The 19,058-nt window shown below is 32.8% G+C and overlaps 2 protein-coding genes across 4 annotated transcripts; both read left to right on the forward strand.

Moving 5' to 3' along the window:
- The first annotated feature begins 121 nt into the window (after positions 1–121).
- On the forward strand, positions 122–5,589 carry LOC7460941 (DIS3-like exonuclease 2). Of its 2 annotated transcripts, XR_002981824.2 has the most exons (8): positions 122–511; positions 962–1,317; positions 1,421–1,474; positions 1,567–1,635; positions 1,833–4,064; positions 4,335–4,406; positions 4,490–4,945; positions 5,101–5,589. XR_002981824.2 is itself a non-coding variant. In XM_024601075.2 (7 exons), exons 1-7 carry the CDS (start codon positions 412–414, stop codon positions 4,871–4,873), a joined length of 3,267 nt encoding a protein of 1,088 aa, XP_024456843.2. In that variant the 5' UTR covers positions 122–411; the 3' UTR covers positions 4,874–5,589. The 2 variants fall into 2 exon arrangements, 1 of the variants encoding a protein (XP_024456843.2); XM_024601075.2 differs by having other exon boundaries at positions 4,490–5,589.
- Positions 5,590–11,157: 5,568 nt separating this feature from the next.
- Positions 11,158–14,440, forward strand: LOC7469138 (uncharacterized). 2 transcript variants are annotated; one of them, XM_024600596.2, is made up of 7 exons: positions 11,158–11,406; positions 11,486–11,624; positions 11,881–11,982; positions 12,192–12,316; positions 13,048–13,322; positions 13,415–13,505; positions 13,883–14,049. In XM_024600596.2, exons 1-7 carry the CDS (start codon positions 11,293–11,295, stop codon positions 13,901–13,903), a joined length of 867 nt encoding a protein of 288 aa, XP_024456364.1. In that variant the 5' UTR covers positions 11,158–11,292; the 3' UTR covers positions 13,904–14,049. The 2 variants fall into 2 exon arrangements, with proteins under 2 accessions (XP_024456364.1, XP_024456362.1); XM_024600594.2 differs by having other exon boundaries at positions 11,161–11,406; positions 13,861–14,440.
- Positions 14,441–19,058: the final 4,618 nt, after the last annotated feature.

The raw sequence follows: 19,058 nt of genomic DNA on the forward strand, positions 1-19,058 counted from the left end.
ATATCCCGTGGTAAAAAGAGACAGGGAAGCGAAGAGAAAGGAAAAGAAAAGGAAAAGAACAGAAAGAAAGTGAAGGGGCTGGCGGGGTTAGGGGCTTAAGGGGAGTAGACTAAGGAATCGATGGTCGGCGCCATTTGTCTCAGCCGACCAATAATCACGTCCCCCTTTTCCTTTTTAACTTCCCACACTGACCTCTTACCCTATCATCTCTTTCCCCTTTCTTTCTTTCTTTATTTTCTTTTTAATTTTATGTCTCATTATCATCGGTTCTTCCGTGATATTTTTTAACAATTGGAAGGTGCCTTGGTTTCAGGGTTTTCCTTATCTGTCACCTCATTGTTTTTTGATTAATTGTTTAGTCTTTTAATTATAAAGTGAGGAATTGTGAGAAGTTTGAGTGAGTATTCGGCAATGATGGTGGTTGAGGGGGGTGAGGATAGTGTTGATAAGGAAAAGAAGAAGAATAGGCGCCGATCTAATCGCCGATCCAAACGAAACCCTCCCAATCCAGGTAATCCTATCTTATAAGTACTATCGTGTTTGTCTTTTGTGGTTGTTGAGGAAAGTACAATGGATTAGCTGTTGTAAGATTTGAGCTATAACGGTAAAAAAGAACAGCAAAAAAGAGAGAAAGAATGATTAGTGATTTTGGAATTTTTGTTATCTTTGCTTTTGTATTCTTGTTTTTGTCAGTTTTTCCGCCAAGGGTATTTGTATTCCCTTTCAGTGACAGCTAAGAATTTTGTGAACAGAACAGTGTTCAATTAATTATTTTTTTAATTTTTAAATGAATCAATCATTTTCCTCTTCTACTCGATTGATGCTGTGATGAAAAGTAAATAAATCCTCTGGAGTACACTAGCATGGTTTACTGTCTGTGCCTAGACTGTATAATAATTCTGGTATTCTTTCAGAACAATTCTGATGATATGGTTTCTGTTTTTAATTGTCACGAGAGCAGCTTTTAGTCAACCAAATGAACCACGTGGGGAATCATCACTGTCTGTTGGAAATGGTGGCAAAACAAAATGTTCGAGGCAGCTGGAATTAGATGCAAATCCCATCAGGGAGCATGGACCAACCACAGCATCGGGTATTGTATATAGTTCTATGCCAACTATGCATGCAAACGAACAACTAGAAGACCTGGTGCCATCTGATCGTGGTGGATCAATGCTGGCTAAGCCATGTCCAGAATCAATTGTTGGTGGAGGTCTCAATGGAAAATCGCTTCCTTTTCACCAGTTTGAGGGTCAAGCTCAGAGTAAAATTTTTGCTCCATACTGGTCCATGGAGACTGTTAATGAGGCGTTGGAGGTTTGTTTGATATTTAATGCAATAATATTGTTGTCTACACTAACATAGCTTTTCCTTAATTTTTGTTTGCTCACTTGTGTTTGCTATCTTAAATTCTTGGCAGAAAGGTGATGTATTTAAAGTGTTATTTCGTGTAAATGCTCACAATCGACTTGAGGTTTGTTTTATGCCTATTTGCAAGTGTTCTTTCAATTTTCCCTATTAACTTTTTATTCTTAGCCATTTTCATATGTTGTTTTCTATTGGTAGGCATACTGCAAAATTGAGGGAGTTCCTACAGATCTTCTTATCAGTGGAATTGCTGTACAGAACAGGGCTGTAAGTTTGAGCTTCTCCATTTTTTTTTCATATTATTTGTTGGTTGGTAAATTCTCACCGAGTAGTTAGAAAATGACCAAGATGCATTTCAAACAAGATGCCTGATCTACTTATCTAAATAGCTAAAAGAATCTTTGACAACATATGGGAGCTAGATTTCACTCTTTTGGTATTGAGTGAAACTTTTTCATGTACAGGTGGAAGGTGATGTTGTGGTCATCGAGGTTGATCCTTTGTCATTCTGGACCAAGATGAAAGGGTCAAATGAGCCATCAAACAATCTTTCCACAGCAGAGGATAGCAATTTACATCTCGAAGCCAATGGAAAAGCTGGTGGTAGTCGCCAAGGTAAAATTAAACTGAACATGGATTGTAAGTATGCTGATTTTGGAAATTCCTTGGTTCCTCATAAGGGGTTTTATTATGGGTATAGTTCATGTGCTGGTGAAGATGTTCATGATGAACTGAATGGGCCAGTGGGTTATAATTATGCTAATGGTTATCACCAGTCTCCTTCAGATTCTTCACATGTTGCTCATTCTATGGGGCAGAGTGAAGTTTTGAATGGTGTGGGGAGGATGTGTTCTATGATTAGTTCATACCCGTCGAAACGACCAACATGTAGAGTTGTTGCTATAATTGAAAAATCTCCTCGTCGAGATGCTATTATTGGCTTTCTCAATGTTAAGCAGTGGTTTTACTACAAGGAAGGTTGTAAAAAAGATGCAAAAAAGAACAAGAGCTTGCTATCAATTTCAAACTGCGAATACATTGAGATTATGCCTGCTGACCCAAGATTCCCAAAACTGATGGTCCTTGTGAGCAGTTTACCTAACTGCATCAAGAAAAGATTGGAGGATGAAGATGAAACAGTTGAAATGGAATTGGTAGCTGCACAGATTGATAAATGGAGTGATGAAAGTCCCTTTCCAGAAGCCCATGTCTCATATATTTTTGGACGGGGTAGTGAAATGGAGTCGCAAATCAATGCTATTTTACATGAAAATGCAGTTTGTTGTTCTGAATTTTCTCCTGAATCACTTTCCTGTCTTCCAAGCAATACATGGGAGGTGCCAGAAGAAGAATTCCAAAACAGAAGAGATCTTAGGAATTTGTGCATATTTACCATCGACCCTTCTATTGCTACTGATTTAGATGATGCTCTCTCAGTTCAAAGGTTACCCAATGGCCTTGTCAGAGTGGGTGTCCACATTACTGATGTGTCATATTTTGTTTTACCTGACACAGCCTTAGACAAAGAAGCTCAGATTCGATCAACCAGTGTTTATATGTCGCAGCGCAAAATACCAATGTTGCCTCCATTGCTTTCTAAGGACGTAGGTTCTCTTAACCCTGGTGTTGATAGGCTCGCATTTTCTATCTTCTGGAACTTGAACAGTTCTGGGAATGTTGTAGATCGCTGGATTGGTCGCACTGTGATACGATCTTGTTGCAAGCTTTCATATGAACACGCTCGGGAGATTTTTGATGGGATGATTGATGCAGAAACTCACAACAACTTCAGGGACCTTCCCCAGTTGCACGGTCATTTTGAATGGGCAGATGTAATTGGATCTATTAAGTGTCTTCATGAAATTTCAAAGACTTTAAGGGAAAAGAGGTTTGATGATGGGGCTCTACAGCTTGAAAGTTGTAAAATTGTCTTTTCGTTTGATAAACATGGAGTTCCATATGATAACACACTTTGTGGGCGAAAAGACTCAAATTTTCTCGTTGAGGAGTTTATGCTTTTGGCGAACAGGACCGCTGCTGAAATCATATCTCGAGCTTTTCCAGATAATGCATTGCTGCGGAGGCACCCTGAACCTAATATACAGAAACTTAAAGAGTTTGAAGCTTTTTGTTGCAAGCATGGTTTAGAATTGGACACTTCTTCTGGTAACTTCCGCCGGTCATTAGAGCACATCAAAGAAAAGCTCAAGGATGACTCTGTGCTACTTAATATTCTTATCAACTATGCTTCAAGGCCAATGCAGTTGGCGACCTACTTTTGTAGTGGTGATTTGAAAGATAATATGAATGATTGGGGTCATTATGCACTGGCTGTTCCTCTCTACACGCATTTTACTTCACCACTGCGCCGATATCCTGATATTGTTGTCCATCGAACACTGGCTGCAGCAATAGAAGCTGAACAATTGTATATGATGAATAGAAGAATGTCTCATAAAGTGAGGCCGGGTGAAGAAGTGACAAGATGCTTCACTGGTATTTGTTTTCTTAAAGATGCTGCAGGATCCTCAGAAGGCAGGGAAGCATTATCAGCTGCAGCATTAAAGCATAGAATTCCCTGCACAAAATTACTCACAGATGTTGCAGCTTATAGCAATGAGAGAAAGCTGGCTAGCAGGCATGTCAAGGATGCCTGTGATAAGCTCTACATGTGGGTTTCAGTGAAGAGAAAGGAGGTAAGTTTTCTCCCTTTATCTGGACCTGAATGTTCAGTTCTCTCATCCTATAATATGCTTTTGCATCCTGTTTCTTTAAGTTATAAAATTTGTTGAACTTACATAACACAGAATAGGATGATAAATTTGATGAAACAAATTTTAGATGAGGTAGTTTTTGTTAGTGATTGGCCATTAAATGGTTAATATGCTCTGGATTCTATTCAATTATCATGTGTTTGTTTACATATATGGCCAGGAATCCATTTCCTTCCTTCTTATGTCCTGCAGGTTTTATTGTCTGATGCCAGAGTTTTGGGTCTTGGTCCAAGGTTTATGTCCATTTATATCCACAAACTAGCTGTGAGTATATCTACCTATATATTATCCACAGTTTTGACTAGATTGCATAATGGTCTCTTATTTTCAACCACACGTGCTTTCAGTTTGAAAGACGTATATATTATGATGAAGTTGAAGGCCTCACAGTGGAATGGCTTGAAGCTACATCGACACTGGTGCTAAGTATACATGCCTCCAAATGCTCTGCCAGGAGAGCAGGCCCTGGGTATTACAGGGCACTCGATGAGGTTGCATGGGTCATAAATCCTTGTGATCATAACATGGAACCTGACATGGAGAGTACCCAGGGATGTCATGCAGCCCAGCATTCTGATCCCATTTTGAAATCTGAAATTGATCCTTTTGTTTTCCCTCTCACAGTGCGTCTCCTCTCAACAATCCCTGTTGCACTTCATGCCACTGGTGGGGATGATGATGGGCCCCGTAATATTGGGGCACGGCTATTCATGAGCTCATATTTTACATAGACTCTGTTTCATGAGCTGGTATTTGAGTGGCGGATGAAGTTTTTCAACTCAATGAATCCTACAGAAATGAAGGTGACAGAGCTTTACAAGGGATCACAAGGGATCTCTTGTAGATAAGAACTTTAGTGTATAGTTTTAGATTAAAAAAGAAGCAAAATCCGTGGTTTTTTCAGAATCACTGATTTTTAATGGGTGTTTTTTTCTTCTTCAACCTTTTGATGTTAAAGCATCCGGTGGAAGGTGCAGATGATAGCGGGTTCCTTGCCGTGGGAGTTCTAGCTAAGGTGGCTGTTTTTATCAAAAGCTGCTTGATAGTGGAATCGACCCTTGTTTTTGGAGTTCAGTTCCATCCGACATAATGTGGTGGCTCATATCTGGTGATTTGGAGCCAATTTCTTGCTTTACTAGTTAGGTCAAAAAAAATCGGGAGAACCCAAGCCTGTTTGGATCCTGCTAAGTTAGATCTCAAGCATATTTGGGTCTTGTCATATTTAGGTCTTGTTGCGGCCAAAACATAAGGTTATTTTGGGTCCTTTCAAGTCTAGCCTTGAGTTAGCCTTGAGCCGTGCTATGTAGGATCCAAGATTATTTGAGTCGTGTACATAGTAGGACAAAAGTTTATTTAGGATCAAAGTTTATTTTTGAATCTGCAACTAATAATTTGTTTGTAATTTGTAAATGAAAGTAAATATAAAATTAAGTGTAATTTGATAAAATTATTATTACAATACATTTGGTAAAATTAGTAAATGATGTAACTTTTTTTTTCAAATTCATCAATTATTTTATTAATTACAATAAAATATACTCTTATAAATTTTACTGAAAATAATAATATTTATAATACAAATCATAATATCTTTAGTATTAATTATTATAAAAATAATATTATTTATAACTCCAAAAATAATAATATTTTTGAGATTAATACTATTAATTATACTAAAAACAATATTAAGAAAAAATATAATAATAATTTTAATATTAATTATACCAAAAAAATAATATTAAGAGAACAAATAATAATAGTTTTGAGATCAACACTATTAATTAGACTAAAAAAATAATAATATTTTTAACACTAATAGTATCAATTATACCAAAAAACAATATTAAGAAAAAATATAATAATTATTTTAATATTAATTATGCAAAAAAATAAAATCAACAAAACAAATAATAATATTTTTACTATTAATACTCTAAAAATTAATTATACCAAAAAAAGAATATTAAGAAAATTAATAATAATATTTTTAATATTAATACTTGTAATTATACTAAAAGTGTAGACAACCCAAGCACCACGCGGCGCTTTGTTTGCCGCGGTTAGCACGCAATGCTATTTTGGGTCCTACCCTGCCAGGTTCAAGGCTAGCCTTGGGCCATGCCTGGCAGTGCCCAAGCCAAAGTGCCACCTGACGCTTGGACTGCAGAGTAGAGGAAGTAGGCCAAGCTCCACGTGGCGCTTGGGCTGTCCGCCCTCAGGAGGGAACTCAAGCGCCACGTGTCTCAACGTGGTTTTTTTCATAGTAATAGCAGTTTTTAAAAATTTATTAATGATGATAATAATACTTATACTCTTATAAATTATTATAAAAATAATAATATTTATAATACAAATAATAATATTTTTAGTAGCAATAATATAAATTATTATAAAAATAATATTATTTATAACACCAAATATAATAATATTTTAGAGACTAATACTATTAATTATACTAAAAAATAATATTAATAGAACAAATAATAATAGTTTTGAGATCAATACTATTAATTAGACTAAAAAATAATAATATTTTTAATACCAACACTATCAATTATACTAAAAAATATATTAAGAAATAATATAATAATTCTTTTAATATTAATTATACTAAAAAAATAATATCAACAAAACAAACAATAATATTTTTACCTTTAATACTCTAAACATTAATTATACTAAAAAATATATATTTTTCGTGCAATTATACTAAAAGTATAGGCAGCCCAAGCGCCACGTGGCGCTCGGAGTGCACCCAAGAGAAAGGAAAGCAAGTGCCACGCGGCGCTTGGGCGGTCTGCTTGTGGGTATGGTAGCAAGCGCCGCGTGCGCTCTTGGTCTGTCCCAGCGCCCAAGGCCGGGCAGACCAAGCACCAGGTGGCGACACGCCTGGCACCTTGGTTTGCCCCCAGCCCCAAGGCCCGACAGACCGAGAGCCAGGGGGCTTGCCTCCAGGCTAGCGCCCCTGCCTTCCAGCTCAACCACACCCTTGCCAAATAATGCGGTCCACAGTAAAAGCTCTCACAGTTCATAGTGAAAGCACTTATAATGCATCCATAGTATAATTTATAGTAAATTCACTCACAATAAATAGTATTATGCGTTATAGTGAAATACTGATTAGTTTTAATTATAGATAATTTTTAAATTTGTAGTGTGTTGTAATGAAGCCCATAGCCTTTTATTTTGGGTTAGCAGGTTCTTAGCTTTTCAGTACAGTGTTCAATAATAAATGTAAGAGTATGGACTGGGAGAAGATAATACTATTCTTTTTAACATTTGAATAAAATGGCTCTTTTCTTTTAGTTAGATGTGTGTGTGTGAGAGAGACCTATTTCTTTCGTTTTACTTGTCCTTTGCGAAAGTTTAGATGAAATGAATCAATTACGGGATACAGTCTACTCTTGGTTTTCTTGTTATAATTGTGTAAATTTTCTTTTAGTTATTACTAGATTTTAGCTCTTGCTATGCTATGAATGTAAAAAAAAAAAAAATAAGCATTGCTAATATTTTTTCTAGTAAAAATAAAATTTAAATCATATAAAGATTAACTCAATATAATTTGGTTGACTTAATAAGTTTAAAGATAACCTGAATGACCGGTAAAAATATAATTTGACTCAAAATAAATATTTAATATGAGATTTTTTTTATAATATCGAGATGGAAACATAGCGTGTCATAATTTAGAAACATAAACATGCCACCCATCACTCGAACCTATGACCTCATGCTTATAATATGTGTTAACGGTTAGAGCAGCGACTTAGATTTGTCCAAAAAATGATTAAAATAATATATCAATGTGTTTTTTTTTTTTAGTTTAACGTGGGTGTCCGGGCCAGCTTGCGCGCACCTCGACTAATCCTACGGGCCCTGAAGTTAACGACCATGTAAGCCTCCAGTGGCCATCATATGAGCAACCACAGGGTTCGAACCTGAGACCACAGAGGGAGCAAACCTCTTGGTCCCAAACTCTTACCACTGAGCCACCACCTAGATGGTTATCAATGTGTTTTACTACTTATATGAACAGTAAAACACCATAAAAAATCCCAATTCTTTTATTGTTATAGGTTAATCTTGTGTGTGAGGTTGGTCTCCCTCGCATTTGTCCCAAAATTAGTTTTTGTGTAATTGGTTTGCACTTCGTTGTGAGTTGTATCAAAATTAAAATATGTAAATGTTGTTGATGTATTTTCTATTCATAAGTAAATTCTTGATTATGAAATCAAAATTTAATGTAAAAGAAATATATTTTTTTTTTAATATTAAGATGACCATATCTTTGATTGATCCGTGTTAATTCGAGTTAATTTTCCAAACCCTATATGACTTGGGTTATGAAAGTGACTAGACTTAATAACAATATTTTTTTAAAATGATTTTTATTTAATTATATGACACAAAAAATATACGCTATCAGGAAAACAATAGTATAAAATTTTTAAAAAGTAATGATGGTTGCAAAAGAGAAAAATTGCTAATATTATAAAAAGACTAAAAAATAAAGTAAAATTAAATGATATTTGATAAAAAAAATATATTCTCATTTAATAATTTAATATATTTATAATATTTTAAATTAACTAATTTTAAAAAGTTAAATTTAAATTAAAAAAATAGTTAGGCACATCGGCATAGCTTGAATTAAAAAACTTAGATGTGAATAGGCTTGGAAGCCCATACTTCATTTGATTTTTTTTTCTTATTTTCTTATTTTTTTTATTTTCTTCTTTTTGTTGCCTACTAGGCTGTTGCATAGAATCTGGTTACCACCGTGGTTGTCGGAAAATGAAAAGGGTTTGGTCTAAAAAACTATTTCCATCTATTTTTACCCAAAAACACATTAAAAGCATCATAAAAACCTCACCCACCAATCTTAAAACATCCCAAAATCACTGGAACAAACAAAAAGCAACCGAATAAAAAAAAATAAATCTAAATGGACTTCAATATAATTTCTCCAGGCATGTTTATAGAAAGTAATTATAACAATTAAACTCTTTTTGTTAAATAAAACCCTTTAATACAAAATTGATCATTTTTGTTGCCAGTATGTAATCAATCGACAACCTTCTCTCTTCTGTTTTTTTTTTCCATGACTTTTTCTATTTTCTCTCAAATTCAAAGATTGAAAAAGAAATAAAATGAAATTTTAACCCCAAATAAAAATTATAAAAACTTTAAGATTAATCATGTATTTTTTTTTTGTGTGTTTATATTATGGTCCTCTCACTTTTAGTTTTGTTTTTCTGCTATAATTTTAAATTTTATATTAGGCCACAAAATGATTAAATAAATAAAAAAAAGTCTAAGAACAAAATTAAATTAAAAAAATATTTTTTTAAGAAAGAAGGAAGGTGTGAATAGTGTAACATTTGAGAGAGAGAGAGAAAAATCTCGTGCGAGTAATAACTAAGAGGGACGACATGCAACTAAATGTGATCAGCCTTTCATTATGGATTATATTGTGAAAATCCATAGTGAGACGGATGCCTTTTCATTTTTGATTTTTTTTTCTTTTTAATTAATTTTTTTTAAATTTAATTAGTTAATATTAAATTTTTTTCTATTAAGTTATTACACTCTTATGAAACGGACCCCAGGTTTGACGGGTTAACCTAGTTGATTCAGTTTTTTTTTCTTTGTCTTAATTAGTTTTTTCTTCCAATTTTATATTTTAATATCGATTTGATTGAGAATTAAACTTCATGATTTGTTTTGTACTTTTCATTAGATTATCATGATCTTATGAGGCGATTTTACTGTATCCCTCCTTGCAAAGCACTATTCATTAGAATAGTGCTTTGCTTTGTTTTTATTTTTTTATTTTTTTCTTTTCAATTAATTTTTTTTTGTTTAATTTCATTCTTTAATATTAAATTTTTTTGTATTTAGTTATCATACGACCTTGCAGATAGATCCACATCCAAGACTCTTAGATCTGGTGTTGCAGCCAGACCTAAAGCTTTTGGGCCTGACGTTGCAGCCAGACTCACTTAAACTTGGGTCATGCAAGTTTAATATTATTATTAGTATTAAAAATATTATTATTTATATTAAAAATATTATTATTTATATTAAAAATATTATTATTTTTATTATAACGAATATTGCTAATATAATAATTAATAAATTTGAAAAACAAATATTATTAATACTGAAAAACAACCATAGATTTGATTTAAATGGTAAAATTAAAAACTATAAGAACTTGAGTCAGACATGTTTAATATTATTATTAATATTATAAATATTATTATTGTCATTATTATTAATATAATTATTAATAAATTTGAAAAAAATACTATTACTGTTGAAAAAAATCATAGATTTGATTTGAAGGGTAAAATTTAAAATTATTGTTGTTGTTGTTGTAATCGTTGTTATTCTTATTATTATTATTATGATTATTAGTGTTATTTTTATTCTTAATATTGTTATTTTTTTATTATTATTAAATTTGAAAAAAAAATATTATTACTATTGAAAAAAATCATAAATTTTATTTAAAGGGATTAAAAACTATAAGAACTTGAGTCAAACAAGTTTAATATTATTATTAATATTATTAATATTAATATTTTTATTATTATTAGGGAACCAGACCCCAGAAACTTGGGTCTGGCTGTGGCGTCAGACCCAAGTTTATAATAATTGATATTATTTTTATTGCTATTATTATTATTATTATCATCATTATCAATAATAATTTTTTTAAAGAAATATTATTACTATCAAAGAAAAACTATAAATTTAATTTCAAAGAATAAAAAAACTATAAGAACTTGAATCAAACAAGTTTAATATTATTATTAATATTAAAAATATTATTATTTATATTATAAATATCACTATTAATATTATAATTAATATAATTAATATTATTTTTAAATCAAGCATAGAGACACAATACTCTCATATCTAACTTTACAAATAAACATAACTTTCGAATCTTAATTTTTTTTATATTTTTTGTACCAAAAACAAATTAACCCGCACGTAACTAGTCCAAACTATTTTTAGAAGCAAGCTGCCCAAAAGAGCAGAAAACTCCCAGGAGCCCTAAATGAAATCGAGAGCGCGCCAAAAGTTGTCCTGGTCGGAGGTAAACAATCAATCTGGTTCATTGATTGTTCTATGAGACATGACGTCTGCAATTGGATGGTACGGGCCGTTAGTTGATCTCTGCAAAACCGATCATCACATCGGCGATATCGTTCAGCTTCTCGTCTTTGTTCACCGCTCCACTCCCGTTCAGGTATTACCTTACATTTCCTTTTATTAATTATAAATGTCCGCCTCCTTACATTATTGGTTTCTGGTTTCGAATCATGCAGTACAAATTATCAAAAGGTGGAGAAGTAATCAGGACAGACATTCAGGTTGGTGATGATACGCTGCCATTTTTCTCCGTCTCGTTGTGGAAAAAGCAGATGGGAACCATGGTTGTTGCCGGTGATATCTTACTGTTGCAAAGTAAGCAAGGACACCCTTTTTTTGCAATTTGCTTCAATTTTCATAATATATACAAGATTAATTGGGGATTGCGTTTCTGCTTTATTGATTCTTTATCGATGGGAAATTTCACTCATATCTTTGGAATTTCGTTCCATATTCCGATAAAGTATCAATGTTTGGAATTTCTGATTCGCTCATTTCTTAGACTTGTAGGGGTGATAATCACATAAATTGTTGATTTTTGCTATTTGTTATAATCTTTGGGATAATTCAGATGTGAAGATCACTAAATTTGGACATGCCGTTGAGGCCAGAACGGTCGAGTGGTCATCATTAGTAAGTTTAGTCCATCCTTATGGATCACTTCTCTCAAAAGGTACTTCATTTTGCTTCGCTTTTCTGCTTGGAAGTGTTAACCCTGCACTCTGCCCCGGATATTTGGAATGGAATCTTGGAGTCATATTTTGGACTTTCAAATTTTGAACATCACAACTGCTTAGAATTAAGAGGAAATGAAAACGGAGGCTATTCTATTAATGTTCAACTCGTCTTTTGGGCTTCTCTAAATAATGAATATGTATGTAGGTGTAGATGAGTTAATAGAGGAATCTCAAGTAGGGAAAACAACGTTGGAAAAGCTTTGCAAGGTAATAAAATGGGTGCAGCGAGCTAGATCTGCTCTTAACACAATCGGGTCACACAGTTTTGTGGTAATGTCTTTGCTCTCTTGTTTTGTAGCTTTATTTACATTGCATTTAACTACGCCTAATCTTATATGTTGCTTGGGGAATTTGAATCCAATAAACTCATGGTCTCTATTGTTTAAATCGAATAAAGACTCTTTCAATGATTGTGTTGTGGACGTGATATACAAGTTGTGTTTAATGTCTTTTCTTTTTCATGTACTCTAATCTTCCCATTGTAAGTGATCTTTTTGCTGGTCATGCCAAGCCATTTTATTATTAATTGAGAAAATGTCATGGTCACAGAGTTGTTGTTGCTGTTTATGCCATTTCAGTCATTTAGGAATTTTTTTTTCCATGTTAATTGCCCCTGTCATCCTCTATTTTGGATGTCATTACACTTTGCATTTTGTTTTTTGAAAACTTTTCATTCTCGATTTTTCTTATGATTGCAATTTCCACCTTCTGTTAAAAATCTGTTAGTTAACCTTAGAAATGGAGCTGACTTTTGGCAAAACAATTCCATAAAATGACCAAATAATCCATGAGGAACTTGCAACAAAGTCATCCCTTTTCATCTCCTTAGATTTTGTTGAAAAGGAATAAGCTGTACACTAGGTAATGAATCTCATAAGCACCACATCTATACCATTGCATTCTTATCACAACAGTTGCATCTTTAAGCCTTTAAGTTGTATTGGTACTGTTGGCTAGTTGTATGCTCATTTGAGTAATTACTGAAACAACTTGCATGGCAGAAACCGAGGAACTGGAAATTGCCAAAACAGAGTGAATCTCAGAACCTGCTCTTGCTTTCAGAAGTATTGGGCCTAAGTAATTCCTGTAATGCAATTTTTAATGCATCAATTGGTGAAATTTTCCTACCAATTACCTGGAGAGCACTTGATGACTCTGATAAGGAAAAGATGTTTGTCAGCAGGAGGACAATGGAAGATAAAGATAATAGTTTAGCAGAAGATTTTATTTGTATTGGCTGTCACTTGTGTGGTTCTCCTTTGGTTTCAGAGAACGGGTATGGAAAATTGAAACTGCCATATTCAATTATTTCCTGAATGGAAAGTTGAACATGAATTGGATTACTGAATAATTTACTGGTTGCTACAGGTCTATATGCAAGCAAAACAATATTTCACTCTATTGCCCGAAAAGCCCAAATCACCTTCATGCAGTAACCTTGATTTACAGGCCCTTTATGGTATGGATTTGTTCATGCTCTTGTCTCGATAAGTGCAATGCTCTCGTTCATGTTGAAATGATGACAGCACTGCACATTCAGACTGCTTGATGATATTCCATGCATCTGTTCTAGTCATTCTGCTTTTTTCCCTCATTATATGGTTGGTGTTGTCTCTCTCTGCGTGATAGATTTTCTTGTTTTCAAGATTTCCAATAAAACAAGTATTTTAGGAACAAGTTTATCTGTTCTTATCTTTGTATGTCTTAGATCATCTTGAAATCAATATCTTGCTGATTATGATCTTCTGCATCAGATTTATTTTTGCCATTGCATTGTTTTACCATAATCATGTCAGAGTATTTCTTCACCGCAGTTATATGTCTGGGATGAATCAGAATACCTGCCACTCCTCGTAAGAAACAAGGCTGCAGTAGTGTTGTTTGGAAACATCAGGGCTGAAAGAGTCTACTCATGCTTTAGAGGACAAAACCGTAGTCATAATTCCAACCAAGCATATTTTTGCCGGGAGAATAATCCTGAAGCTGTAGAGAAAGGATTAGTGGGTTCTTGCTCATCAGATGCAGACAAGAGCCTAGAAGTTAAGGAGAAAAACCACCACAATAAAAACACTAACTTTCATTTGATTTGGTTGGTTCTTCTAAAGATATTGTTGCAGCAGGGAAAGAATAGTCCCTTGAAATTTGAAGCAACTGTGAACACCAGCCTAGATACCGAACACGGGAAGTTTGAAATGCTTTCTGTTTCAGTTCCATGCGCCAGAAACAAATTGTTCTCTGGTTGATGAATATGTACTTTGCTAGTTAGAGGATCCGATATTCCTTTTCGTGTAATCATAAACTCTACTACAAACTCTGCAACATTCAGTAGTAGCTTACTGTCATAGGGGCCTTTGTACCAAAAAAAGAGAAAGAAAGTCATTGGGATCTTCTTCATATGATCCTGTAAAGTGCATCTCAGAGCCATATTCTACTGCTCTCCGTAGTGGAGGCGTTGGCTTGTAAGGGAGGAGGACGAAGCAGAAAGACTCCATGAAGAAGGTGAGAGTCACTTTGAAACATTTGCAACTTCACAAACCAGTGAATTCTTTTTGTTTATTATTATTTTTTTGAGAGCGATGAAATAGCTTCAGAGAAAACCCTTGTTTTTATTAAAAATGAAGCCACCTTGGCTGAACGCAAATGTGAATTTACATCATTATCAGCTAACTTCAAAGTGAAAATCAGGGATGCAAGAAGCTGATCTCGGAATCACCAGAAAGTAAATAAAGGAGAATCCAATCCACCATCTGTCTCTGATGCCAAGCAAGTTTAACGGGCTAACAGCTCTCCAACACGAGGTTCATGGCTGTGTGAGCTAGAGATCAAGACTCGGATCCTGTTTCTGCAAAAGATTCATCTCCTGCAGAATTCTTGGGTTCTAGTAACCTTGCTTGGCGTTCTGCATGTTCTCTTCCACATTGACTGGCCCCATTATAATTTCAAGCATTGTACCTGTCGTACGAAAGAACACAAGGGGTGCTAAAGATTTTCGTTTTATCCCAACTGGAATCGCTAGCAAAGCTCCTCGGACTGAAAAAAACAGACCCCTGTACCTAGTGCGCTGCAGGTACAGATCATTCATTAGCTAACATCATGGTTTCATGGGATAATTATAAAAAAACCTTCTCCAGCTTATTTATTTTTTAGTATTTTTTTGTGTGTAAAATATCACGGTTAAAGAAATATTTAGAAAAATAACATAATTTATAAAAAGAAAAGAAAAAAAAAGGAAAGAGTTCAAGTACATTAAAACTCTGATTATGATATCATTAGTATCGTTGAAATTTTTTTGAAGAGATGAATCTAACTATATTAGGAAATGTTATCAATGGTGATCAAAGTGGACCATACAAGCAGGCCAAAAGTTTTAGGTGGCTCGCTTGCTTTTAGGCAGCTCATGCGACCCATTCCGGTTACCAATGATGGCCTTGAATTAATCTTGTCAAGATCATTTCGATAGTATTAGTAGTGTTGTCATCAGAGCTTCGGTGTACCTACGAGATTTTTTCATTACTCTCTCTTTCCTCACTTTATAAATTACAATGAAATGAGAGGAGAGATAGAGAAACAAACAAAGAAAAAAAAAGATCCTAGAAGCATATCGAAACTCAATGACGACATCATTAGTACTATAAAAAAGATTTCGACGAGATGAATCCAATAACATTAAAAAAGGTAATTAATGGTGATCAGAGTGGGCCACATGAGCCGCCCAAAGGCAAGTGAGCTACCCATATTTTTGGGCGGCTCGTGTGGCCCACTCCGGTAATTATTAGTGACCTTCTTGTAACTCGTCAAAATTTTTTTAACGGTACTGATGGTGCCATCATTGGAGCTTGGTGTGCCTCTGAAGTTTTTTTTTTTCTTACTTTATTTTTCTCTCTCTCATCTCTCTTCTTGTTTTATTATAATTTGTGCCATATTATTTTACAATTTAAAAGAGTATAAGTGACTCATAATTCGTAAGTCACAAATGTTACATGTGATTATGTAAACTATATTATCTTTCTAATTATTTTTTGATATGTGTTATTTTCTCAATTTTCTTAACGTGCTAAATTAAAAAAAAAAATCTATTTTTTCTCAATTCTTTTAGAAATTACATTTTATATCCACAGTAAATCAAAATTTTCAAATTGAATGATATGAATAAAATCCCATAAGATATAATATATTAAAAATATCTCATACAATAAATTCTCTCTTAATACGCGATTTCTCTCTTAACAATTTCAGATTTTCCATTCCCTTCATTTATTCCCCCCCCCCCCCCCCCCCCAAAAAAAAAATTTGAAAAAAGAATGTTATCCCTTCCTATAACGTTGAAAGATCCAGAAGTATGGTGTTGAAAGACGCTTTTATCTCCACTGCAGATCCATAAAAGTCTTGAAACACCCAGCCCTAGCAACCCCATTGGTAAATCTAATCTCCTACGCATTGATGTTTTTGTCTGCACTGCAAATTCAGAAAAAGAACCACCGCACGGTGTTGAAAGACGGCCAGAGACAAGTCCAAGTTCATGGGGGTATTTTTTACTAATAATGGGTTTTGTGAATCTAACTGATTATTTTTACAGGTAAGGTCATGGTTCTTGGGTCTTGTTGCCAAAGTTTTATTTTTCAACAAGTAAAGTTCGTGTCTTTCTCAAATGCCAACAATTTCACGAAAAGATTTGCATAAAATCATATTTGATGGCTTGATTCATTGTTTGTGAAATGAACATTAATGGAGGTGAAATCATAAGCATGGATCTCAGTGACGTGGTGGTTGTACCAAGAAATGAGAAGATTAAAGATGAGAAAGAGAGAGTATCGTTGAAAGTTTTATTTCAGAATCAATGTTCTTGATCTTGTGTTCTTCAAAATCCAAATGGGTCTCATGAAAGTGGGGTTAATTTGTTATCCACAGTGCTCGATGAAATACCACTATAATTTTTTTTAATATTTTTCTAATTCTTAACAAAGTTATAATATTAGTTTGGTAAAAAAATTATAATTATTAATATTACAAGAACTCTTTAGTCATTAAATAAAATATAATAATAATTTTATATTTTTTTATTGATTTTTTTTGGACTCATAGGATGTAAAAATGTTATAAATTCAATAAATTATAAGAGGTTTTTTTGTAATTATTTCTAGTTTTATTTTAAAAAAATGTTAAATGAATGAAGAAGGAGAAGAAAATTCATGCACACATTCGAAAATAAAATAAAATATCAAGAACAAATAAAAAACCACACACATATCTGTTCATGAGTGCATTATTGACTAGATATGGCTAGGATAGCAGTGTGATAAAGGTAGGTCCAATCTCCAGTTTTGTCCCTTCTAATAAAGATAAAAATGTGGCAAAAAAAAAAAAAAAAGGATATGCTGATTCAAAAACTCATTTAAATAGAAGCATTGACATTAACAAATATACTAATAGAATTGGGGTGGCTGTGCTCCCCCCTTTTTTTTTTTTTCCTTGTTGGTGCATATTTCTTTTTAATTAAACACTTTTGTGATTTAATTCTACATGATTGAAATTATTGTAAAATGATAAAATTAAAAAAAAAAATCAAAGTACAAAAGTACAAAACACGAATAAAATGCATGAACAATCTCAAATTTATAAAAAAATGCTTTTCAATCCATCTATTTTTCTTTCTTCTCTAATTCAGTCAATTTAGTTTTTGAAATTTTAATTTTGATTCAAAAATTTATTTTATTCATTTTTACTCCATACCTTTAAGAGAAGAGAGAGAAACTTGTAGCAAAAGAGCGAAGAAAAGAGAAATTTATCAGTTGATCACATCTCAAAAATAAAAAAAAATAATTTTGGTATCAATATGATTTTCAACGAAAAGAGTTTAACTAAGATTTTCTAAACATTCATCGTGCTGTAAAAAGTAGATCAAGGTTAAGAGAGAAGTTATTTCCTGATTTGATTTTGTGTTTTGAAATGATTTAGAGGTATTTTGATTGAGAAAAAAATTTATTGACACGATAAGAATGTTTATTAGATAAAAATAGGTTGTAAAATAAAATTTTAGATCCAAAAAGCCTTGGTTTGATTTTCTAGCCACCATTCTAATGGTCGAAAACTTGGCATATAGAGAATGCATCATCTCTTTTTATTTTTATTTTTTTTGAAAAAAAAGGGTTTGAAAACATTTTTTCACTTCTTTAGCCAAAATAATAATAAAAAAAAAGCCACACACTTGAGCTTGACCCATGCTTATGGCTTTTTCTTTAAATGAGTTAGACGTGATTGGCCTCTGTATATTCAGCTATAATGCATTTTTTTTTATTTCTAATTAAGTTTCATGAAAATAAATAAATTTTAAATAGTTTAAGAATAAAAAAAATATTTTTCTTATAAGGCATTTTTTTACAGCCCTTTGTGATTTGTATTTGTTTTTTTTCTTAAATTTGTTTTCTGGATTTTTTGCACAATTTGTTTTATTATTGCATGATTACATAAAAAACAGAATCCAAAAGGTTTAGTTTTGTATTTTTTAATACATCTGCGACATAATAATGAAAATATTATTTTTTATTAAATTAAAATTTGCTTCTATGATTCTGATAAATTTTTTTATTCAAAAAATAAATATTCTTATAAAAATATTATCAATAAAGAAATCACATTAATAAGATAAAAGACACATTAATAGGATAAAACTTTTTAATCAGAGAAATGCCTTTTTGTATCATTATTTTGTTGTAAAATTAGATACACTGAACAAAAATAAACTATAACTTGAAGTGTGTATAGACACTGTCTTTAAAAATATTTTCTCAACACAAGGCTATTCTACAAGATCTAACAAGTTTTTTTTATAAAAACGAGAGTTACAAAAACAACGATCAAGATATAAAGGAAATATCAGTAGTGTTTTGGGCCTGACATAATTTTCAGTTTCATGTTTGACTTGGGTTATGTTGATTGTCAAACCCAAATATTTTAAATTTGACATGTTTAACAAACCTATCTTTCATTGGGTTTCGCATAATTGTTATTAACG

The sequence above is a fragment of the Populus trichocarpa genome, chromosome 5 (assembly GCF_000002775.5).
Source record: "Populus trichocarpa isolate Nisqually-1 chromosome 5, P.trichocarpa_v4.1, whole genome shotgun sequence".
Lineage (NCBI taxonomy): Eukaryota > Viridiplantae > Streptophyta > Magnoliopsida > Malpighiales > Salicaceae > Populus > Populus trichocarpa.